The sequence below is a fragment of the Nycticebus coucang genome, chromosome 1 (genome assembly GCF_027406575.1).
Source record: "Nycticebus coucang isolate mNycCou1 chromosome 1, mNycCou1.pri, whole genome shotgun sequence".
In the NCBI taxonomy this organism is placed as follows: Eukaryota; Metazoa; Chordata; class Mammalia; order Primates; family Lorisidae; genus Nycticebus; species Nycticebus coucang.
In genome coordinates this window covers 111,394,047-111,420,348 of record NC_069780.1, presented here as the reverse complement: position 1 = coordinate 111,420,348, position 26,302 = coordinate 111,394,047, and the positions used below count along the sequence as shown (strand labels likewise).

Sequence of the window (26,302 nt, the reverse complement as noted above, 5' to 3'; positions counted from 1 at the left end):
GTGCGGCTGTCTTGGCTGCTGGTCACTGATGACCTCAGGAACCATTCCTTAATAAGGATCAGAGAGTAGCTCAAAACTATGTAAAACCCTCCTTTATTTTTTATTTCAAATTAATCTTAGGGCACAAATTTTTAGGTTACATCATTCTTACTTCCGGGAGCCCTAACCCAGGGGCGTGTTACACACCCTGTGTGCACATTAGGTGAGATTCCGCCTCATGCCCGCCCTCCTTCTGCCAATCGTTATCCTCCCTTCACCTTCCCTCTATCCCTGCACTAGATTATATTTGTGTTTTATTGTTCATATGAGCATGTAATTCTTTATATATTGGTTTCATATTAATATGGAATACACTGGATATTTATTTTTCCATTCTTGTGATACTTTACTAAGAATATATTTCAACTCCATCCAGGAAAATGTAAAAGATGTAAAGTCTCATCTTTTTTTAATGGCTGAATAATATTCCATGGTATACATATGCCACATTAAAACCCTCATTTTGTGATTTCTGAGGTGGAGGCTTTAACTCAGTTAGTACACTTGAAGCCCTAACTCTATGTGCTCTGGCTAAAGAGGGGAAGATCTGGTAATGACACACACAATGGGGCAACTACATTAGGAACAAAACCAGCAACTAGAAATAACAGATAAGTAAAAGCAGCTTCTATAAGCTACAGTCTGGAGTGAAAACAGGTTATAAGGGTGAGAGCTTTACTGAATACTAATTCTGTCCAGGCTGGGCTCCCCAGGCCTTGTCAGAGAGCCTATCTGACTTCACCCTACCACCAGTAAGAGAAAAAGGATGAATGCTCTCAGAAAACCTCTACCAGCTAGTGTGTTGCTGGACATAATCAATTACAAATGTCAAATCAAACTACTGTACAACAAAGAAAGTCAACATTAAGAGGCCACTGCCTACTGATCAGAAAAACTATTAAATTACAATTAGTGTTTTAGAGATAGATTTAAATCTACTTTCTATATTTTTCTTAATTTAGATTCAGTTGCATCAATGTCAGACAGAAAAGAAACATTTAACCATGCACCAATTATATGGGGAACACTGTGCTGAGAGTTTGATATATGCCACATACTGTCTCACTAAGTTTCACAGTAACCTGAAAAGGTGGACCCTGACCCCACTTCACAGATGAGAAAACTGAGGGCTTTAATGGGATATGCTCAAATGCATTAGTGCTCACTTGGCATTTGGGAGGTTCTGTGATTTGATTAACACCCAGCTTTCCCTATTTGTACTTATTTGCAACAAAGGCTTTATAAACAAATGTCTACTGTTTGCTTCACATTAGGCTATAAGCTCCGTGAGGGCAGGGTTGTGGCTGCACAGTGCACCAGCTGACCCTGAATCACTGCTTGATGACTAAGTGAATGACAGCAAGAGAGGAAGTAAGCAGAGAAGCAGAAGCCAACATGATCCACATTTGCCCACATTTCTAGGTTGCAAGAGCATGAACACGTACTGAAGTTTATACTGTAGCAAATACAAACTTTCCAGTCCACCACTTTTCAGTTGCAATAGCATAATATTACATATTATCATTCTTTGAAAGTTTCATAGGAATTTGTTAAAAGAAAAATTAGGATCAAGGTCACAAAGGCTCAGAAAATGATATAAATTCCAACTCCTCTTTTGTCTTAAAAAAGGAACCCACTTACCTCACTTTTTTCCTAACCAAGCTAACTGTGGAGCCCCCTCACCCCCTTAATCTCTCTACCCTCTCTACCCTCACCCTTCCCAAGAAGGCATGGGCACAGAATGTCTTTTAGCTAAGCTCACACTCTAGGACTGGTCATTTAGAATAAATTCAAGCCAGCAAGGCAAAAAAATAAAAACAGGAGTGACAGTATTGCCACTGTGTTGTAGGTGCCTTACCTTCTCTGTACCTTTGATCTACCTCTGATCAATGTCTCAGGAGGTCTCCAGGTCTCCAAGTCTATTGGGCTTACCCCATCCCTCCCAGAAGCAAGCATGGAGCAGACAAATGAGAGAAACTAACTTTGCTCTTAAGAGGGCGTGAGTATGAGGTCTGACAAGAAATTGGGAGTCCCCTCAGGCAGAGGACCGTGTTGGAGCCTCACCTGAGCCTTGTGCTAGGGCATCATGTCCCTATGAATCCCCCACCTCCAATACACTCACATCACTCTTTCCCTCATTTTCTTTTAGATATCCCAGTTAGAGGATAACTCTTTTCAGTCCAGTGCTTGAAAGAACAACTCAGTCACATGGGCCAGTGAATTATACCCAAAACATCCCTTGTTCATCACTTCCCCATCCCTTTTGTTCCTATTCAACAAGGAGTCCTCTGGTTTAAGAGAGGCTATAGATGAAGAAAACACCACTGATATAAATATCTGTAGAAATGAGATGCTAAAGAAAGAAACAAAAATAAAGCAGAACAATGTCAGGTTCAAAGTGGGCAGAAGAAAGGCTTGTTTTTATTTTTTATATTTGCTTCAGAAAAGCCCTTTTAATAAAACCTCTGGGAGAACCTAATTCTCTTCCCAGACCCAACTGCTAATCAATTCCCTCGGCTCTTTATATAAACAGCAGCAGTGGGTCCAACAGGGCTGGGTAATCTGGGACTATAACTGAATTGTTGTTTCATAACAAGGAGTCTGATTCTAGTTTCTCCATTTAATATGAGATGGCAAAAGTATTTATCCCTCAATCTAATGGTACCAAGTAAACAATCTGAAGCAAAGTGTTAAAATAGTCCTTCAAAAAGCATGGAGACTGTAGCCATCTTTTCCAGTTGTTTTCCTGTTCTGTGGAACTACACCAGAATCCCTAACAACAAACCCAAAGATTTAAACCCAAAGGTCTGTGACAATGATGTGGCTCTGCTTGGTTAAATATGTAATTCAGTGCAAAGAAATACATCTCCACCATTTGGCATTTGTGATGCCAACTTCTTAAAAAAGTTTACCACCAAAATATATATACCCAACAGTCACAGAATGTTAGAACTAATATCCCTTCTTCAATATTAGAGAAAATTAACTTGTTAAATGATTTATCTAGTTATTCAAACATGTGCTAACTCATCAAAAATAGGGAGAGTGGGGGTAGAAGTTTGGGAAATTAGAAACAGAATCCTAGAAATTAGGTTAGTTGGGTTACTTTATACACATAAATAAATGTAAGTGCATATAAAATTTGCAATTCAATAAAATTCTAGAATTTAGGTAGAAGTCAGTGAGCAAACGTAACTGTAAGGAGTGGCGATTAGTAATTATTCTTCAACAAAGGGGAGGGATTATAATACAACAGTGTTCGTGACTAATGTAAATGTCATGACTAAAGCGGAAATATTACTGAAAAAAATAATGTTTTCTTCAGCCAGCAGGAAGGTTGTAGACGCTCACAGGCCTGGCTGCTTAGACTAGGCGACTCCCAGGAGCACGGTCTTCTTCCCCTTAGAGTGGGCGTGTCCTCATCCTGCCGTGAGAGACCTGGAATCAGGCTGCACGACACCACAGTGGGACCAACACTGTTCTCATCCATCCTCCACCCAGGCTGACACTGTGGAAAGCTACCTTGTTCTACAGGTACCTGGAAGCTGGCACAGGTGAGCTTTAGGTGTCATTTTACATGACATAGTCAACTATAAATTAAAGGGCCATCTCCTACTGTTCTGAGGAAAGCATCCAACTTGCTAATGAGGCCATACTTACATCATTTGCTATTTGCTTGATACCAGCAACTTGATCAGTGAAACGGGGAGAGAATCATATCCTTCCTCATAAAGGTGATTATGAGATCCAGCTGAATAACCACATGCATAGTGCTAACCAATACCTTGTATATAGCAAGCACTCAATATGTGCTGGGAAATACAGTATTAAAGAGTGACTGGCTAACATTTTAAAGAACTGAATGAGCCAGGCAGTTCTGAGATACTGAAAGAAGCAAAAAAATATAAATGGAGCTGCCTAAAGAAAAGAAATATATGGGAAAGGGCGGGCAGTGGATAAGGCTAAAAGAGAAAGATCAAAATGGGATACAACAAAGTACAATAAAAACATCAAAACAGACGGAAGCCCATCAGAATATGCGTCTTCAGCTCCCCTATATTTAGAATTGATTGGACTTTTATTAAGAGTAGCACGCCCAGTTTTGAACTATGACATGAAGAGTCAGAGGCAGTCCAGAGTAATAAAACAATTAAAGGGTTGGAATACAGGGATATTAAGACAAGTTAAAAGGAGGAGGGGCTGGCCAGGTGCAGTGGCTCATGCCTGTAATCCTAGCACTCTGGGAGGCCAAGGTGGGTGGATCACTTGAACTCAGGACACCATCTTTAAAAAAAATAGCTGGGCATTGTGGCAGGTGCCTGTAGTCCCAGCTACTTGGGAGGCTGAGGCAAGAGGATAACTTGAACCCAAGAGTTTGAGGTTGCTGTGAGCTATGATGCCACAGCACTTTACTGAGGGTGACAAAGTGAGACTTTGTCTCAAAAAGAAAAAATAAAAGGAGCAGGGATTATTTAACCTAGAGAACAAGATTTAAGGGCAGAAAACTCACTGTGTTGTGACAGTGAGTGGCCAGAGCACTAAGGACAAAGTGAGGAGGGAAAGACTGAGCAGAGCACCAGAGGCATCACACGGGAGGGCAGCAGGGACCACGTGGGAGGGAGGAGGGGGGAATGCGTGGAGAGAGGGCGGAGGGGACCATGGGGGTGGAGAGCGGGGAGTGCGAGGAGAGAGGGCAGTGGGACCACGGGGGAGGGCAGGCGGGGAGTGCGAGGAGAGCTGGCTGCGGGGACCACTGGGGGGGGGTGGGGGGAAGGGGGAGCGGGGAGTGCGAGGAGAGGGCGGTGGGGACCATGGGGGAGGGCAGCGGAGAGTGCGAGGAGAGAGGGCAGCCGGCGCTTAGGACAATGGAGGTGCAATCTGGTTCACGTTTAAAATTTTATAATCTCAAATTTCTTATGATTACCCCCAAAATGTATGCAAATTATTTGTAGTGCCTATGAGAAACTTTACAAGTTTTCTAAAGTTCTCAGTACCTTTAGCGAAGTTCTGGTCTGTGCGTTTTGGGGTGTTGAAAAGTCTGTTTTGTGTCTGTAAACTATCCTCGCCTGGCCCACCTGAACACAGCAAAAAATGTTAACACAGAGGACACACACTCATCCTTCTGTGGACAAGCGGACTGGTCAGTGTTCTCATTGGGGTGTATTGGGAGGGGAAAAAAATCTTTGGGTGGTTTGAATCTTCTATTCCTTTGTCAAACACACTAATTTGTAAAATGGAGGTATTGGACAGAATAAAGGAATACTTTCAAAGTTATAGCAACAGATAAAATGTACTAAAATGTACCGGTAGCAGATCTTGTGTAGGCTTTTTTTTGTATTTATTTTTTTAACTTAATTTTTATTAAATCATAACTGTCATCAACACATGAATGAACAAATTGTGGTTAATGTATACCACGGAATACTATTCAGCCGCCTTGTGTGTTTTAAAACAAATGGAGACTGAGCCTACTAGTCCAGGGAAAGAAAGAAGGCTGGAATTGTTACCTCACTCAGCAGGAAAGGGAATGTGAGAAATCTCATTGCTGGTAACTTGCTGAGTAGGGGACTGGCCCCCTGGGTACAGATACCTGGGGAAGTCATGAATTGTTGTTAAACCAAACTAAATGCATCTAAGCTAAGCACCAAGTCCCAGGAGCACTGGCTTTGTTCCAAAGAGAGACACTATTATTAAAGACACTGGTGAAGCTTCTCAAAGATAAATGTATGATAGCTGCTTTAGCAATGGGGAAATGCAGCAGCAGTGTTATATCAAACTTTGGAGAGATGTTGCTTAAGGGATTTGGTTCTTCAAGAGACTGTTTCCATGAGCATTCAAGTTTCCAAATTAATACCCTTTCATCATTTACTATAGAGTGACTTGCATTATTAAACTAAAGACTCCAACATCTCATACCTACTCCTGGTAGTTCTATTACTGTTAATAGTCACTGTGAATTGACTCCTTAAAGTTATTAGGGTCACTGTTCATAAAAGAGAGGCTCATCTTGCCAGACTGGTCTTCTCCCTTCAGTCACCAGTATCTGAGTGAGCTGATGATAAACTGATGAGAGTGATGTAGGCTCTTAGCTAAGGGGCAGATTAGGAGAGGGAGGGTCGCAACTGAGGCACCAAAGGGGCATCACTCCAATGCTCTGTTGTAAAGCTTTGCTATAAGCACATTTTCTACTTTTGTAATAAAAAAGAAATCCTTGCTCTACAAAGATCCTCTGAAAATGTAAGCAAAATCTACCACAATGAAGTTACCAAACATTAATTTTACTAGTCGATTTTACTGTAAACCTAGCCCTACAAAAAAGGCAAAACAAGAAGCATTCTGACCATCACTGAAATGACATCGTCCAGGGATAAAGAAAATGACACAAGTATCAGAACTTTGTGCAGTAGCATGGCCAGGCCTCAGTGTTATAAAATAATAATAGCCAACAGCTGATTTAGGATTTAGAAAAGTTGTAAAACTTTGAATATCTATCCCTCAATTTACCAGCAATCTGAAGAGAACAAATAATTTTTTTTTTAACCATATCATACACAATCTGAAAACTTATTTCTGTTTTCATTAATTTAACATTACTGGTATTTACCTACAGTGATCTTGAATCACTCCAATCAATCATCAAGAGGGAGAAAGGTATCTGTACAAACCTACATATGGTCCCCCGGGTTTAATAACTTTTGTGCTTCGGTTGCGGGATTCCTCTTCTGCCTGGGTCATTCTTTCTCGCGTCATCTGATACGAGTCATTTGTTGCACACACTGTAATTTTATCTTGTATAAATCCCAGGCAATTGAGCTGAGAGGCTCCAGAGCTGTCAAGACAGATAGTAGCTTTATTAGAGATGGCTCTCATCTTGCACAATAAAGGTAAGCAAAAATTGTATAAAATTCTAAAATCAGAAGCCCAACTATAAGTTTGCAATTCAAAAATAATCAACATTAACTTTTAAATGTAAAGATAATTTAATATATTAAAGTTCTTATTCTTACAACATTTTTCATATTCTGAATATTCTGATGAAATGAGTTTTCAGAGACCAAATCCATAAAATTTTAGGAAAAAAATCAGTATTTAAAGACCAGAGCCCAAATGGACACTACAGTTGTACCTTAACAGTCAACTATTTTTAAAAATTACCTATCAATGATAAAACAAATGTGCTTTTAGTGGAACTGCAATATGAAGAGAGCTTACTAGATGGAATGGGCTGGCCACAATTCTTTTTATTTGTAACAAGTTATTAATTTTAAGGCTAAAATACCAACAAACATGAGAGCTTACTTTAGTATTATTAGCAAAAGTTCCTAAGAATTTTTAAAATTTGTATTTATTGCTTTGTTCAATCTTTCTAACATGTCCTATTTACATAGGACAAGTATGTAAATACAAGATATGTGATTTTTGCAGAAATATTTAAAAAACTTTTATTAAAACAATCATGAATATTAACAAGGACCCAGAAGAAAACAATCATGAATATTAACAAGGACCCAGAAGATGAATCAACGTACTATGGTAATATTAGGGAAATCAGGGTAACAGTCATAACTGGCGTTCTAAAATCAATCACAATGACCTTAAAACAAATTAGAATATATAAGTAATAATAGGCCAGGCATGGTGACTCATGCCTGTAATCCTAGCATTCTGAGAGGCCGAGGAGGGTGAATAGCTTGACCTCATGGGTTTGAGACCAGTCTGAGCTAAAAGCGAGACCCTGTCTCTACTAAAAATAGAAAAACTGAGCCAAGAGGACAGATTGAGCCCAAGAGTTGGAGGCTGCTGTGAACTAAGATGCCATGGCACTCTACCCAGGGTGACAGCTTGAGATTCTGTCTCAAAAAAACCCCCCAAAACCAAAAAAACAGTGATAGATACTAGAGCTCTGATCCTCTACTTCTAAACTTAACTGGAAGTAACTTAATTATGATGCTAAGAAATAAGGGTTGCTAAAAATTTTTGTAAATACTATTAACTGTTTTTTACAAATGTTATTATTTAAAACTCAGTTCATTCATTTCATAATACCCATTGGGCAGGGCCAGCATGCGTGGTGATGTCAGAGGCACAGTGGCTATGGTAGGGACTAGACAGACATCACCCCCTGGCCCCAAGGAGCTCTCTATCTAGTGAGTGATGAGGATGGGCAAACAGGAAATTACAACACGGTGTGACAAACACCAGGAAGCAGGGGACTCCCAGGCAGGCACCTCGCCTGGACTTCCTAGAGTAATTGATGTCTGAGCTAATGTAGAGAGAGGACTGAGCGGGAGGGTGGGGTGAGGACTACAGTGTTCTAGGAAGACAACTGCCTGTGCAGGCCCAGGGAGCCAGAAGGTTTTCTGGCTGGCCAGAGTGAGCAGGGAAGGGCACTTAGAGAGTAGACTGAAGGGGTTGTGTTAGAGATTTTAAACTTTATCCCAAGAGTAACAGTGGTTAAAACCAGCGCAGAGAAAGTATCTGCCTGTATTATAGAAAGCTCAGTCTGGATGGAGAACAGATTGGGAGGAAAGTGAAGAGCAGTGAGTAGACCCCTGAAGGATCACAGGCAGGAAGTGGGAGTGTGGACTGGAGCAGGGTAGTGAGAAGGCAGAACAGAGACAGGTTCCAGAGACAGTGAGGATGTAGAAGGAAAGACAGGACTCAGTTCCTAGTTAGCACATGGGGAGGGATGTTAAACAGGGTGCCTGGTTCCTGGGTAAAAGGGGCTGCCATTTATTGCAATGCTGAACACAAAATGAAGGGCAGGTTAGGGACAGGGCGGGGAGAAAGACGATAAGCTCAGTCTTAGAGATGATGACTTTGAAAGACTGAAGAGAGGAGGCGTCTCAGGAGGGAACCAACTAAAGAACATATTTAATCACCAGGAAGAAAAGGAGACCCCAGGAGGCTGAGAAGACACAGCCAAAGAGGTAGCAGGAAAACCAGAAGAGTGCTGTGTCCTGGAAGCGGCAGGACAGCAGAGAGTGGGTGACAGTGGGAAGCCCTGGCACCAAGTCCAGAATCACAGACAGCCCAGGGGCAAGGAGGTCTGGCTCCCTTGGGGGAGCAGTTTCAGTGAAATAATGGTGTGTGTGGGGGGTTTAAGCCAGATGTTGGGTCAAGAAGTGAGTGTTTTTAATTTCCTTTTTTAATGAGATGGGATCTTAGCATGTTTCCTGAAAAACCAGCACAAGCAGGAAGGAAGGAGAAGTACAGGAGGAAAGGACTGCAGAGGAGAGAAGGGCTGGTGGCAGGAAGTTTCTGTTTTAACATTTCTCTCTATTTTTTACGAAACAATTTAACCTGGTGAGAATAAGCTAAGCCAATTGCCAGTCATGATGAAGCTACTTGAGGTCTGGAAATAGATCTTTACACAGACACACAGAGCACAGCTAAACCCTGCGGCAGGAAGGCACCCCCGAAGTTTAGCACGTGCGTGTGTGAATGCTCCTTCATCCTTCTCAGCCTCACTCCCTGTTTCCCGTACTATACACGCTATGCCTAAACTATATTTTCACTAGGACTGCAAATGGGTAGATTTAAGAGACTTCTGGAAGGTAATTTTTGACTGAGATTTCTTCCATTTTATATATGAGAAGAATGAGGGTTTGTAAGACTTAAAAATGTAGATAAGGAGACAAATTCATCCCTGTTTGTTGAACAGTTATTTACCGAGCATCCCTTGAAAAGCTTGAACTATTGCTGGAGAGATAAGAGCCACAGGAAACATTAAAGTTAAATTGAATAGGTAGAGCCAGATGAAGGACATTTGCTTGCCAGGCTGAGAACTGGAAGTTTGAGTGCTTTTGTTTTTGTAGCAGCAAATTTCAATTTACACCTATACTACACCATTTTATAAAGCGCCTTCGATCATACTGAAAGGATATTCATACATTTGCCTCAATTCTCTAACAATGACTAGTTCTGTTCTCTTGCTGCATGTGTATAGTTTTGTAAGTGGCCTTAAATCCTTCTTCAAACAAATACGGTAGAAATAAATACACATGGTATTTATGATATAAGAGTAAGGCCTTATTAGATGATATGACTGTTTTGAAGAGTGAATCGATTAAGTTCCTTACTAAAATTCCTAAGGAGACCCAATTCAGTCTGATGTCAAAATGTGCTCACTATAATAAAATAACTATCTAAAGACAAGCACCATAGGTGGTGGGCACATTTATTTTTTTTATTTTTTAGAGACAGAGCCTCACTTTATGGCCCTTGGTAGAGTGCCGTGGTGTCACAGCTCATAGCAACCTCCAGTTCTTAGGCTTAGGTGATTCTCTTGCCTCAGCCTCCCAAGTAGCTAGGATCACAGGTGCCCACCACAATGCCAGGTTATTTTTTGTTGCAGTTTGGCCGGGGCCAGGTTTGAACCCACCACCCTAAGTATATGGGCCTGGCGCCCTACCCACTACCCGCTGAGCCACAGGTGCCTCCCAATGGCCACATTTAGAACTTAGTGTGCCCTGTGGTGTGTAAAACACACTGAGCTGGGAGTAAGGAGAATGAAATGTAGCCACTAACTACCAGCTGTGTAACTGTGGCTACTCACCTGTGAAATGAAGGCGTTAACTCATATAATCACTGAAGACCCTAATACTTGGTGATTCTATACTCTATCATATTGCTGTTCAACAGAACTTTCTACAATAGTGGAAATGTTCTATACCTGTGTCCTCTATGACTGCCACACAAAGCTACTGAGACTGAAAAATATGGTGTGAATGAGCAATGAAATGTTAAATTTTATTTAGTTTTTTTCAATTCAAATATAAATAACCGCATGTGACCAGTGACTACTGCAGTAGACAGAAAAGTCTATCAGGGCATCCGATCCTTTTTTGTTTCTCTACTGCACACTGGAAGAATAAGCATTGTCTTGGGTTATACATTAAATACACAAACACTAACGCAAACTGATGAGCAAAAAAAAAGTCCATGGATAATTTTCACGATATCTGACACCACGGATAAGCAAAACAGTCCTCAAATAGTCTACGTGGCAGCAGGCTGAATATCTCTGCTCCACTCTGTGTAATCTATAACATAAGCAATTTACGCCAAAAAAAGTAAGTTTGAGGGTAATTTGGGGAAAGCAAAATTAGTATACGCTCAAGGAAATGGTAGATTAAGATACAACAAAGGAAAAGTTATTTAATCACCTTAAATGAGAGGATAAATTCAGAAGTCATTCCCTCACCCAAGTGTCTTATTTCGCACCTCTGCCTCCTGGGCCTATTTGAAACATGGGGTTCTTTCCTTTTTCTTCCACAGCCAGTGAGTGTGGCAAGTTTGAAGTACCATACATATGAGCAACAGAGATGCACACTAGTTGGGTGCTTTGGGCTAATGTCAAAGCCTTACATGTGGAGGAAATGAGAGAGACCCTGACCTCCCTCCTCCTCTCAACCTAGGGGCAGAACGACAGCCCCCCACCCCCACTCAAGGGCCCATTCTTTGATCAGAAACAACCAATGCCAAACAGAGTAAAACAAGTGGCTTCTTGTTTACAGAGGACCTAAGTGGATAAGGGATTCATGGTACACTGGGATGTGAGTGTGCATTCTTCTGTTCTTCCCTTTTTTCCCCTTAAATCAAGAGAAGTGACTGCTATACTTAGGTTAATTTCTAGTTTCCATGCTGCTATGCAATAAAGATTTTTAATAATATACCTTAAAATAAGACTTGAACAGGGAAGAAGAGTATATACGAGATAGCTTTTCCTCCTGTACCCTTGAGTGTGAGCCTTGAATATGTCAGAGACACTCTAAGTGAAATGAATACAACCTTTTTTAAAATTCTCAAAATTGCCTTTAATTAAAAAAACTCCATATTTGGGCGGTGCCTGTGGCTCAGAGGAGTAGGGTGCCGGCCCCATATGCCGCAGGTGGCAGGTTCAAACCCAGCCCCGGCCAAAAACTGCAAAAAACAAAACAAAACAAAAACAAAAAACCTCCATATTTTATAGGTAAAATATCTTCGTATCTTAAAAGCCCAGGAAGAGTAAAAATCTTAAGAATTTTTGTGACTGTATCCCAGTGACAAATATAATTTCTAGTATATTTTAGGCCTTTAATATTTTTTAAATAGATAAATGAGCTCTGCAATTGAACTTGTGAAATATGTATGGAATGGCTACTATATATTTCATTGTTTGATTTTTAAAAACCCTTTTAAATAAAAATTATTTTCCCTTCAGCATACCTTGAAAAGTACTCACCTGGAGAATGTTTGCTGGATGCAGTCAAAGCTGCCCTGAGGGTTGTCTTTGCCCACATTTGACAAATAGAAGTTAAAGTTATGAACTTCATTGAGGGGATCATTTTTGGGAATTTTAACAAGCTAAAAGGGGGGAAAAGAGAGAAACACCTCAAGTTATAAATTTGCCATCAAAGATCTTATGACAAAGATCTTATGACTGGTTTTTCAAGTGACAATCATTTTATACCCAAGTCCTCGTGATAAATATCTTTACGTCATGTAAATGACCAAAATAATTCAAGCCATCTGGCAAGCATGCACATAACTTATCACATTCTTATTTCTATTTTCTACACTTAAGTGTCACTTTTGCTCATTAGTTTCTATTCATTTATAAGAGAAACCCTGTTCATTTCAAGCTAGCAAATGACTAGTTCATAGGAAGAGTTATCAGTGAATTTATTAAAAGCTCTTTCTCCTTTGACCTACATAAGTTTTATCTCTGGCTAGTGTAACCTTCTGCTGAATAGCTTCTAGATATTTAAGCTGTCTCTGAGATACAGTCCATATCCCGATCTTTCACTCTTTTAATAAAAACACATTTCACTTTGATTCTGGCTTTTTGAGTAGTATTTCCGAAGAAGAATAACTAGCAGCAGCAGATTAATGCCATAATTACATTGACAGAAAAAAAATGCAGCTAGGGTGTTTCTCCCTGCTCTCTAATTCCATCATTCATTCTGGGGAACAGGGTCAGCAGCCTCTCAGAGGTGATTCTGCAGGCCACTCCCAGGTTGAGTCCCAGGCAATGTTGTGGAACTGGCAGGTGCAACTTTCTATGTCTTGCTCAAGATCTAGTTTCCCTACCAGATGGGAAGCCCCATGAGTGAAGGGACAGGGTTGCTGGAGATGATTGAGGCCTGCATCAGCCACATTTCCTGGCATATGGCCAGAGCTCAATAAAGGCTTGTGAACAACTGAAATTTTCTCACTGTCTTTGCGCCCAACCACCCTTCCTAGCACCTGAAACCTTTCTTCCCTTGGGTCTGCAGGGGCTGCTGTAGTAAAATCTGAGCTTTCCATTATTAGAAAAAGACAACCCAGAGCAAGTTAGCTGCTAAGTATGTATGCGTGGTCAGGTGTGAATGCTTACACACACTCACAAATTTGTTAGTGAAAAGAACTGGGGTCATCGATTTCCAACTCCTCCTCCTCTTCTGCTCCCAGAAGTAAAAGAAAAAAAAAAAAAACTTAAGCAGGAAGACCATTTGCAGTATCTGGCACATAGTAGGCATATAATAAATATTTGTTGAAGGAATGAGTGAACAAGGAGAAGAAAAAAGAAGCTGAAGAAAAATGTCTTTTCCTAGGAGATTCAAAAGACTCAAGGAGAACTTGAAATGTCAAGTTTCATCAGAGATGCTAAGTATTGGATAATACTCCATTAAGTCTCCATCATCTCTGAATTTAAACTACCTTTAACCCCTTATTTTAAATTAGTCTCAATTCCTGGAGTAACATTTTCTGCATTTATTATCTATTCTATAAATAATATCTGTGGGGGCTCTAAAGTTACTCTTTAGTTCCCCAATTTTTCCCCAGTACTAAAACGCAGTGATTTTGTGAACAAGTCTTAATTTTCTCTCTAGGTAGGTCTGTCTTACTGATCATGCAAACTGAATGCCTAGTAGGTACACACACTTGCGACTTCGTGATCCTGCAGCAGTGGGGGAGAACCGGAGCCAAAGGAGTGCTCCCGTAAGAGACAGAAAAACATGTCCAGCTACATGCTCCTGTTTTTCTGAGAACTGGATTCTGCTGACAGGGAAGGGATATGCAATACAGCCTAAAGCCTTCCGGAGGCCTATGCAAGAAGGCAGATAGGTAAGAAAGGTGTGGACACCTGAATAAAATCCGCCTGAATAAAGTCCCCAGCCACGACTCACTTAACTTCCATCCATCTCCCCCTAACTCTGTGTCTACATCTGCAGGACCCGGGTGGGGAGATTTTTATAGTGGTTGAAGTTTCATCTCCATTTCAGGCTCTGGCTTCAGGTTAGGTCTGAAGTTTTCCTTCCTGTGCAGCTTAGTTTGGGAAGAAGGAAGTACTTTACCATCAAAGTATGAAATATCCTTCCTGTGGGAGATTCTAAATTGCATTAGAAAAAAAAAAAAACAAAACTAGAATCATATAGCTCTTTCCTACTTTTCAAGAGTATCTAACATCCATACTCAAATTCTACAAATGTTCAGTATTCACTGAAAATTGTTAACTTCACTGAATCACTTAGCTCACATGTTTTCTACTAAAACAAAGTGTTATGGGAAGACTCTTAATAACCCTTTAAGATTACTTAAATGTAGATTTGTTTCCTTTCTCATCTCATTTGTTTCCTTTCTCATCTCATCAAACTGGCCAACTGTCCAACCCTCTAAATTTCTAAGTTAACATTTATGCTTTAAAGTGAAAGAAAAGAATTATTATTCTATACATTTTTTCACTTTATTTTTGAAAACACACACACATGCAATTAAAGTCTAGTCTAAATTTGGATAGTTCAATAACAAAAATATCTTGTGTAAATTAATTACTATGTATATCCCTTAAAGGATTATGGTCTGGCCTAATGGTGGACACAGAAGAGTTTTATGAGTTTTTTTTTTTTTTTGAGACAGAGTCTCACTCTGTTGCCCAGGCTTGAGTGCAGTGGCATCATCATAGCTCACAGCAACCTCAAACTCCTGAGCTCAAGCGATCCACTTGCCTCAGCTTCTTGAGGAGCTGAGATTGCAGGCATGAGTCAGCCATGCCCAGTTCATGCTTCCTCCTTTTATAGAAACAGGGTATTGCTACATTATTCAGGTTAGTCTTGAACTCCTGGCTTCAGGCTTTCCTCCTTCCTTGGTCTTCCAAAGTGCTAGGATTACAGGCACAAGCCACTACATTCAGCCTATATTCCTGTTCTTTAAAAGTCTGTTGAGTAGGAAAAAAAGGTATAGATTTAAAAAATACACATATGATCACAACTAGAAAAAAAAATCAGGTTAAATAGAAATAAAGTTTAAAAAATCATATATAAACCATTTTATGTACCCACTGAAATATTTTAAAGCTCGTATTACACCTACGTTGGAATAGTGGTCTCAACGAGGGAAGATTGTGTCCCCAGGAGACATCTGGTCTGGAAGGATGCTATTGGCATATAGGGAGGCCAGAGATACTGCCAAATGCCCATCAGTCTCTTCCCACTACAGAGACTCACCCTTCCTGAATGTTGGCAAGGCTAAGGCTAAGAAATTTTGAGTTAGAAATAGAGGCAGGTCAGTCCCTAAGAAGAGAAGTCAGAACTCTGACTTCACTGACTTCTAAAAGTCCAGGAAAAAGAGGAAACAGTGGGGTCTAAGATCAAAGTATCCATCTTATTGCAAATGAAAAAAGCCATTTTAACTTATTTGGAAATGTATTTTAGTTTTATAACTTTCAATCAGAAAAAACTGTAATGCAAATAAGGTAAGTAAACATGGGCCATATTTAAAGAACATTTAGCTATAGAGAGAATGTGAAGATTAAGTTCCCACTGCAGATTAACGTCTGCAAATTCTCCTAAGTATCACAAAGCCAACAAATAAACAAATGGCTTAATGTGAGTTATAAAAAAATACTTTTTTAGAATACCTACTCCTGATATCATTTTTTTTCTTTTTAATAAAGAAGTCTTAAAAAGATAAACAAGCTCAAAATAAGAAATGGGTAAGTGTATGCAAGCAGTGTGCCGACAGGGCTGGGCCGGGCGTCTGGGCAAATGGTGTTCACTCTGGGACTTCAGGGTGAATCTGGATGCACAGCATGGTGATTTTTCCAGCTGTGGAGTTGAGGTGGAAGATGGAGGGTAGGCAACGAGGGGACATGGAGCCCAGGCAATCTGAGTTTGTACATTGCCTTTTCTCAGTGGTTTTCAGAGTAGCAGCACATGGAGGGTGGTCTGACCTAATGTCAGGGCTTTGTGAAAACAAGATGTCGCCCAACAATTTTTATATATTTATATATTTAAAATTTCAGCCTTGGCGCCTATAGCTTAGTGGCTAGGGCATAGCCACATACACTGGAGCTGGCGGGTTCGAATCCAGCCTGGGCCTGCCAAACAACAATGATACTACAACCAAAAAATAGCTGGGTGTTGTGGTAGGTGCCTATAGCCCCAGCTATTTGGGAGGCTGAGGCAAGGGAATCGCTTAAGCCCCCAAGAGTTTGAGGTTGCTGTGAGCCATGATGCTATGGCACTCTTCTGAGAGTGAACATAGTGAGACTCTGTCTCAAAAAAAAAAAAAATAAATAAAAAAAAATAAAAAAAAATTTCAAAAGCTTACATTACATGGTTTATTTGGTCTAATTTCCTAAGGATGGTACAAATTTGATACAAAGTTTATTAGTATCAATATCCAAGCATATTCTTAAAAATGAAATTGGCATATAAAGTCACACTTAGGTGCACATTTGGTGCACGTGCAGGGGAGAGGGAGTCTTTCAGAACTAAACTACGAGACCTCAGAGTGGACCAGAACCTGTGGGACTGCTGCAGGCCGCAGCGAGGGTGCGTCTGAAACCTGGTCTACTCTAGAACCACTTCACAGAGGCAGAGTTTCTGAGGAGCCTGTGGATTCTTACCATTCCTCTCTGACACACAACAGCCTATTCCACAGCTGACCTAGATAGTCGGTCCTTTCTTTCAAAATGGTTTTGAAGTATTTTCATAAAAACTAAACTCCAAGTTTATGAAATAGGAGGGAGAGGTAAAAATGTACTGGCTGCTACTGGCATGCCTAAGGCCGACCTTGGAGGACTGGGCTAACTACCTCGGGAAAAAATTCTGAGGCCTGATTTAGAAACAATCTTGGAAGAACTTCCCCTTATAAGATAGAAGGGGATTTTAATTACATCATCTGAAGCTTATCCTACAGGTCAGTGAGGATAACTTTTTATTTAAGGACTCAAACTCATGATTTTGAATTTTTAACTAATGCTTTATGAATAAAATATTCTTTTAATACAGACTGTGATTCCAAGCAGTTTCTTACTAAAGATGAAGGATATAAAAATACACCACCATGTCTCAGCAACTGGAAAAGCAGATTTTAATTTTCATTCCAAAAATGAGAGACTGAAAATCAAAGGTTTAGGGACCACAATCCACAACCCTCCTCCCAAACCCCAGTCTGTCTTTGATAAAAAGCTACAAAGAAAAAACTTTCAGGAAACTTTCAGACATTTATAATTAACATAAACACTGTATACCAAAATGTGTAAGTCAAAGTTTCTAATTATTCTGAGACACAAGCGCAGGCATGTGGCAATGGAATACTGTCTGAAGGTCATTTCAACATAAAGTCCCAGCCCTCCTATTTGCATAAGGATCTAGGGTAGGAGCCTAATGTGTACACGGCTGCAGGCTGCAGCACTCTCTTCTGAGCTGTGTGTGCCTTTACTGTGGAGGTTCCCTACCCTTAAGTTAAATACTTCCTACTCAATATTGCATTGAGGTATATACTAGATTAAAAATAGAACCAATAAAAGACTTTGTTCTTTTGTAGGTTTTAACAGATGATTTAAACTTACAGAGCTCTTCTTTGATAGTCATTCTATGAGCATTAATATCCAAACTTGCCTGCTAAGGTGATTTGTAAATGCTCAGGAAGAGTCAGTTTGAATGGTGGTTTGATATGACAATTCCTGCTCTTAAGTGGACCCACAGGGCTCAGGGAGCCAAGATCAGCTAGTTTAATTTCTTCACTTTATAGATTAGGGACAAAGAGACTGAGTTACTTACTCAAGGTTATAGCCATATTTAAAATTCCAATTCTGTACCCCCACCCCCTTGCCTGCTCCACAGTTGTCTAAGACACATGTTACCTTGTAATGCTTTACATAATATGTTTATGGTTTTTCTCTCTCCACTAAAACATAGACTCTGGAAGGCCAGAGGCTTTTGTCTCCTATGTCCCCTGAATATATTACCAGCACTTTGAATGGTACATAGCACAAAGTGTCACTCAATATGTATTTGTTGCATAAATGAAAATGTTGATTAATGCCTGAGCCAGGTCTGGAACTGAAATGTTTGCTTTTTTCCACTAGCATTTCCAAAGCATGCTGAAAAGTTTCCTTATGGGGAAAGAGGGTTCTATCTTCAAATAAATTCAGGACATGCCAGGTTAAGCAAAATGACTTTCTTTGCTGTAGCGTAGGTCTTTTCATACTGAATAGTAGTTCTCCAATTTGTCTGACCTCAGAACCCACCTTTTTCATCCCTCTAATATTCTAGGAGGTCAGCCTGTCTCTTAATATTATTGGACTAATATATCTATTATTTGATTACATCTAGGCTGTATATTCTTAGCTTATATATAGATAAAACTTGCTGCAAACACTTAAACATTAGAATCCTCTGTCGTTCTCAAATTTTTTCCAGACTCATGATTCTGCGATTTCCTAACAATCCAGAAAATGTATGCAAATACATATTCTAGAAAAATATATTTGCATGTACTATTCAGGTTCCATAGTTTAGGGGAAGAATAATCTAGAATCAGAACAGAAAACAGAAACCTCACCCTGAAAGCCACCAGTGCTGTTTTTCAAGCTAGAGCTGCAGTGATGACTTCAGGCCTAGGATTATGGGTTTAGGGAGGATGGTCAAAAAAACCCCTCTCAGATCAGCCCAGATGTGCAGATCAGTGCTGGGGGAGGGGTCAGAAGGGGAGGACAGACTAAACTGGCAACAGAAAAATTTAGTTGTTAGAGGAATATGTAAAAGCTAAATATTCCTACTGACAGGGAAGGGCAGGGGGTGGTGAGGGTCCCACAAATTCTAGAAACACCTGAATTTTCCATATGATATATTTTACTGAGGACAGTAGCAAATAATGTTAATTTTTTTCCAAGCACAAGGAGAAACATTGGCAGTTATCATGAAAATTCAGGTCATATAGCAATTAACATAAATAATTCAGGACAAACTATGTCCATTTGTTTCCTTACATCAGTGGTTCTCAACCTTCCTAATGTCGCAGCCCTTTAATACAGTTCCTCATGTTGTGGCGATCCCCAACCATAAAATTATTTTCATTGCTACTTAATAACTGTAATTTTGCTACTGTTATGAATCGTGATGTAAATATCTGATATGCAGGGTGGTCTTAGGTAACCCCTGTGAAAGGGTTGTTTGACCCCCAATGGGGTCACGACCCACAGGTTGAGAACTGCTGGCTTCCATACTTCCTCTTTTGCAAGATGTGTAATAAGGAAGAAAGAGAAGTAGAATAGCTTCCCTGAGTATTCTCCACATAGCTCCTCTAGATCTAGTATTAGAATTTCTTAAGTAGTTCTCAGTTAAAGAGTAGAGCAGCCCCTACTGAGCTTTCCAATTTACTGTGACTTATGTAGGACAGTCTTATTAGAAAAATCATTTGCGAGAATTATATTCTCATAGCTAATGTATTCTCTTAAATGTATAACTATCTTGGAGAAAACAACATTGATGGCAACATTTCAAAACTAATTATAATTAAAATTACAAGTGTAAGCAGTAACACTGATGGAAGTACTAATTAAAAAAAAATCACATACACCCATATACTCAGTTGCTATGTAACTGAAACTAAAAAAAAAAAACAAACCCTAATTTGTGGCTCTCTCCATATGGCTTCTCTATTAATATGAAACCAGACTTCCAAATGTTGATGTGACTGGTACAGTGACATTGACTAACTGATTCATTCATTTAATTCATTTATTCCACAAACATTAACTGTGCCAGGCAATGTGTAGGCTTCTATGACATAGGCGTGTCAGTGCATAGAACTGACAATGATCCCAGACACTGCCGCAAATACACACAGAAATGAAGGAACAGGAGAGAGGGAGAGAGGGATGGATTGTGGTTACACTTTTCAGGTACAGGCAGCAAGATTCTTAGACATACTGAGTATGAGGAACGAAACAGAAATTGAGGATGACTCCAAAGTGCCGTTCCTGGAAGAGAGGAATCATCTGAACGTGTGTGTGCATTGTTGCTTACAGACCTACACACACGTATAGACTATCTTGGATGTGACAATGAGCGTCTTCATGTAACTGAGTTCATTAGCCAGTTATGTGTACTGTACCACTGACCAATGTTGGTTTCACCAGCTAAAAAGGGGTTTCAAAGTAAGTTTTCTTATGACTCATTTTGCAGCTTCCTGGCTAAAAATTATTTAGAAGAAACCAGGTGGCTGGGTGTCAGTTGGTTGGTGGCTGGGCATTTCCAGGGAACAAAAGGGGGATGACAGTTATTGAAAGGTAAAGATGAAAACAGCAAATAGTAGAGACGCTGCATTAAGGAAAAGGGGTACAGACTAAGGAGCATGAGAGAGCAAGGAAGTCGTGTTTAAAAATTAACCAAATCAATGTATACAGTTATGATTTAATAAAAAAAAAATAAAAAAAAATAAAAATTAACCAAAATTGGGCCAAACGCAAAAGTGGCTTTGGGAAGAAAAGTGAGAGAGTCATGAAGAGAATCTACCAGGGGTCCTCAAACTGCAGCCTGTGGGCCACATGAGGCGGTGTGATTGTATTTGTTCCCGTTTTGTTTCTTTTTTTACTTCAAAATAAGGTATGTGCAGTGTGTATAGGAATTTGTTCCTTTATATTTTTTTAAACTATAGTCCGACCCTCCAACAGTCTGAGGGACAGTGAACTGGCTCCCTGTTTAAAAAGTTTGAGGACCCCTGATTCTAAGCAGTTCATTTACCGTGTAGTTGTGTCACAGCTGGACTGAGCCACAAGTTCTTTGGTTGCAAAAACTAAAACTCCTATTGAGTTCATCAACTCTTATAAAACTCCATTTTATTTTTATTAGCCTATCCCTTCTAAAATTTAGGCATATGCTTTAGAATCAATGATAAAAACTAAATTATCATCTGCCTCCTAGTTAATAAGCCATCATTTAACTAATGCTGAGGTTACTGGCATCCAAGGCCCTCTCACACTACCCCAACTCCCCTCAACTTCTCTCCTAAATCATTTATTAAATGTATAATCTCATCTTTATGTTATCCTTTGGCTCAAGGATATATTATCCTTTGACTCTTGCTTGAACAACTTTATTTTCAGCCCCTACTTTTGGTCCCTTCTCAATCCCATCCTTCCTAATCATCCAGTTTTTACTAAAACTATTCTTTTTTTTTAAATTTTATTTTGAGACAGAGTCTCACTTTGTCACCCTCGGGAGAATGCTGTGGTGTCACAGCTCATAGCAACCTGAAATTCTTGGGCTCAAGCAATTCTCTTGCCTCAGCGTTCCTAGTAGCTAGGGCTACAGGCACTCACTACAAGGCCTGGCTATTTTTTGTTTGTTTGTTTAGCAGGCCCAGGCCAGGTTCAAACCCACCAACCCCAGAGCATGTGGCTGACACCCTAACCAATGAGCTATGGGTGCCCCCCAAACTATTCTTATAACATGCCAATCTGACCATGTCAGTCCCAAGGTCATTTATTCTTGGTGACTCCCTACTACTGAGTAGTAGTAAGTCTAAGCTCCTTAAAATGTTCCTTCCCAACAGACCAGCACTCTTGTTGCTAAACTAATTTAACTGGAACTCACTTTCCTCCTTCTTTTTTATGTTCCAGCAGCAACCCTGTGCCACTGGGTGCCAAAACAACTACTCTGCATTCCCACGTCTTATCTTAGTACATGATAATTTATCCTAAAGACTCAGCTCAAGAGTCCCTCCCTCGGGAAGACTTTGCTTCCCCAGGGAGGTGGCTTTAGAAGACCCTTTTCTGGACCCCACAGTCCCCTCTCCTGTAGGGCTCACTTTTATTGTTGCCTTCACTACACTGTACAGTAAGTACTTGTTCGTGTGTCTTTCTCTCCCACCAGACTGAGTTCTTTGGAGGCAAGGACTGTGGTCTTGCTCACTTTATATTTATCTGGAACATGGTTGAATAGCTACCTAATAATTTGTTGGATTTATGTAGAAAAAACTTAGAACTAGATTCACTCACTCTGAAGGTGCCTTATGCCAGGGATACTGGAAAAATTATGAATGCATTTGAAATAGATCACCTAAGAGTCTTTGGAGAATCAGGCTCCCCAGAGCAGGCAAAAATAAATAACAAAATGAAAGGGGGTGGGGGTGGGGGCCTGAATAGCTGCCTGCTGTGTGGTACAAACATTAGGATGAGAAAGTTTCTAGCCTCTCTTGTGCTATGTTTAGCCCCAAAACCTAGGCCAAGTGGCTTACTCAGTTTGTGGGACTTAAATTTGTATTAGACATTTTTCTTTTTGAAGAGTACCTTCATCTTTTAAAAAATATTCACAGAATATCCTGACCTTACCAAATTCCATTTGAAAATAAGACCCAGCCTCTTGAAAACCACTTTGATTTTAAAGAAGTCAGGGAGATGACACTAAATAATTCTAAATTCAGTAATTCTCCTGATCAAGTAGGAAGTAGAATTTTCTTTTAAAATATGAGTTCTCAGAAACAAAGCCCAAATGTAAATCCTACAAGGGGAAAAAAAAAATCTCAAACATGACTGACAGTGTCCAATTCATTGCCAATCTTCTCTCGGAGCCTTCAGCAACGTTCTTTTTCTATGATGCGAGGAGGAGCTGCTGGCAAACGTGAGTGGGCCTAGAATTTGTGCCTGGCAGCCGGCAGCAGTTGTGTAAATCTAGTGGAAAGACTAATACTTGACAGATACTGAGTTCTCAAGATTAGCATAAGTTTTAAAGAGTGGCCCAGGCCGTAGATTTTGCAAAACACATGGTTTTGCCCTAATCTAATCGATGCCATCATGAAAATTTATGACTTCAATAAAATAATAGTTAAATCTGAAGAATATTTTCATATAGATTTGGAAGTCTATTCAGCTCTTACTGCTGTTTTTTTTTTTTTTTTTTTTTTTCTTTAAGACACCAATTGCTTCTAAGCCTTTTGGCTCTGTTTTTGGTAAAGCTACAGAATGCCTTTTTTCAAGGGAAAAAATCTTCTAGGGAAACCCATGATGTATTACAACAAAGTGTGAGGAAAGGGATGATGAGAGCCTGGGGCTGCTGAGGCAGTGACTGTGGTGACATCAGAGAAGCTCCCAGGGGCCAAAGGCCCAAACCACGGTCTATAACTAAGGAAGGAGAAATAGCATGAAGACACACAATATTCAAGGAATATAATTTTATTAATTAAATTAGTTATATATTAAATAATAATTACAAGAGTGCAAAAAATATGCACCTTTATGGGAATATAAAAAAATATGCACCTGATGGGAATTAGTACCAACTATTTGAAGGATATCAAAGGTGGAAATGGTGTCCTGTCTTCTTTCTCCTTTTTAAAATGCTTTCTTTAGTATTGGATCCATTTGTGTTTATAGTACTAAGTTGTGTCTTCTTTAATGGTTTAAGAAAAAAGTGAGATCTTTTTGTTGTTTTTTGTTGTTTTTGAGACAGAGTCTCACTCTGTTGCCCTAGGTAGAGTGCTATGGTGTCAGAGCTCATAGCAATCTCAAACTCCTGGGCTCAGGTGATCTTCCTGCTTCAGCCTCCTGAGTAGTTGGGACTACAGGTGCCTGCTATGACACCTGGCTAGATTTTCTATTTCTGGTAGAGACAGGATCCTGCTCTTGGTTAGGCTGGTCTTGAACTTCTGAGCTCAAGCAATCCTCCCACCTTGGCCTCCCAGAGTGCTGGGATTACAGTGTGAGCCACCGCACCTGGCCAGAGCCACCAAGCCCACCCAGAACTCATCTTTACATGTAGATAAAAAGGGAGCAGCCCAACAGACCATATCCAGTGTGCTAGATCACAGGCTCTGGAACAAACTCCCCAGTTTCCAACTCTGGCTCTAGAATCTACCATCTGTATTACCTTGAGCAAGTAAATCTCTGGCTCCCTCAAGATAATGGTATTACCTACCTCACACGACTGCTGCCTGCTAAAAGAGGTAAAAGAGGTAACACACCTAAGCTGCATGGCACAATGCCTGCACACAGTATGTGCCAAAAAATGTTTGCTCTGGTGGTACAAACACAAGATTGGGGAGCTCCTACTCTGATCTGACCCGTTTGATTAAGAACACACATACCTTCCCTGGCATAATGATGTGTTTAATTTTTAGATCAAATTTCAAATGATCAAATCTGGTAACAAACATCCTATGGATTATCAGAAGTTGACTATACTCATTTTGAATTCTTGTTATTTAAAAGGGGCTACAAGCCTTCTAGGTAAAAGCGTAACTGTTAGTATAAATAGAAGCCAAAGAAGCTATCTGGAAAATAAATAAATAAATAAACAAGGAAAAGGACTAGCAATATTTCTAACTGCCCCAAACTCAAAGTACAGAGAGGTAAGGTCCAAGTACGAATCAGCCCCAACAAGTATCCATGGAAGGCTGAAAAATTAGAAATGCCTGCTGCTCTTCTAGAAGGGCAGCAAACACTGCTTTCCAATTGCCCTGTCCATTAAAAAAAATGCTGTCTTTAGATCCCCAGAGTCCCAGACACTAGCTACAGCACAACAAAGAGACAAAGGAAATAGAATTAAAGGTTCTCATGAGAACTACGACATCGTGACTTTTAAACATTCCATCTTCATAAATACAAATATTTTAAAGTTTGGGTTCTTTTTTCTTTGTCATCAAAACTATAGGTAGTCCTAAAAATAAATAAAGCCTACAGTATTTTAATTATTATACATTTTTTTCCAAACATCTACTCTGAAAATTCATTTCTAAGGTAGGATCTGGTCTGTTCCATAAAATTTATTTCTACTCGGTTTTCATAAATCAAATTCACTTGTTAATTTCTTTTAGATTTATAAATGAAGTAAAACTAATTTTGATTTCACATATATTAAACTATTGATATGTACAATGTGTCAAGAGGTAAGATTAGAAATTACAGCTCTGATTTCTAAGAGACCTGGCATATGTCTGATATGAATATAGAGGACCTATCAAATCTCTTAGATAAAATGATCTACAACTATAAAAAAGATACGCCTGAAAAGATTTCTAAGGATGCTATGGTTGAGCTACTGGCAAAGCCATCAAACCGATCTCTTCACATAGAGAAAATTACATTTTGGCAAAAAAAAAAAAAAAAAAGTTAATGGTTAACATATGGACAGTTTAGGCAATTGCTGTATTGAATAATGCATATCACAAAACTTTTGCTTATCTTTTAGATAGTTATTTAATTCTGCTAGGAGAATTCTGCTAGAACCATACACTACAGAGTTCTTCTAACAATGAAACTATGAGGTAGTAAAATGTTTTACCTCCTTGTCAATGACTCACACCGTATTGCCTCATAAAAAACAGATCCAAATCACTAGACTTCATTAGAACTTTATAATGTTCTTTTTAAGAAGACAGGCATTTAAAGGTAAGTCCTACCTAAATTAGTAGGACTCCAAACAGTGGTAAAGCGAAATGTCAAAATAGCAACATACAGCACATAAAAAGTTACATATAGTATAATTATTTTATTTCATTTTTATTTACTTATTTTTTTTAGTATAATTATTTTAAATAGTTAGCAAGATAGAGTAATTTGTCCAAGAGAATCCATGAACTACTAAAATAAAAACCCTATCCACTATATTGGAAGAAACACAAATATAAAGAAAAGAAAAACTTGGGTGGTGCCTGAGGCTCAGTGGGCAGGGCACCAGCCCCATATGCGGAGGGTGGCGGGTTCGAACACATCCCCGGCCAAACTGCAACAAAAAAATAGCTGGGCGTTCTGGCGGGCACCTGAAGTCCCAGCTACGTGGGAGCCTGAGGCAGGAGAATCACTTAAGCCCAGGAGTTGGAGGTTGTTGTGAGCTGTGATACCACAGCACTCTACTGAGAGTGGTAAAGTAAGATTCTGTGTCTTAAAAAAAAAAAAAAAAAAAAAGAAAGAAAGAAAAACTCAAAACCATTCCTTCCAACAATACCAGATGGAGAAAGTAAATAATACTGGATGATACTTTGTGATGTCTTAAAACATTGCCGTATTTTA

General features: G+C 39.6%; 1 protein-coding gene across 1 annotated transcript in view; it reads right to left on the bottom strand.

Annotated features, from left to right (window-relative positions):
• The window catches only part of ELL2 (elongation factor for RNA polymerase II 2), a 76,848-nt gene that overhangs the window by 19,436 nt on the left and 31,110 nt on the right, over window positions 1-26,302 (bottom strand). Inside the window, exons 3-4 of the mRNA XM_053586316.1 lie at window positions 12,266-12,387; window positions 6,705-6,868 (exon numbers count right to left, since the gene is read on the bottom strand). Of these exons, the coding sequence (XP_053442291.1) occupies window positions 6,705-6,868; window positions 12,266-12,387 (286 nt within the window). The remainder of the gene's footprint in view (window positions 1-6,704; window positions 6,869-12,265; window positions 12,388-26,302) is intronic.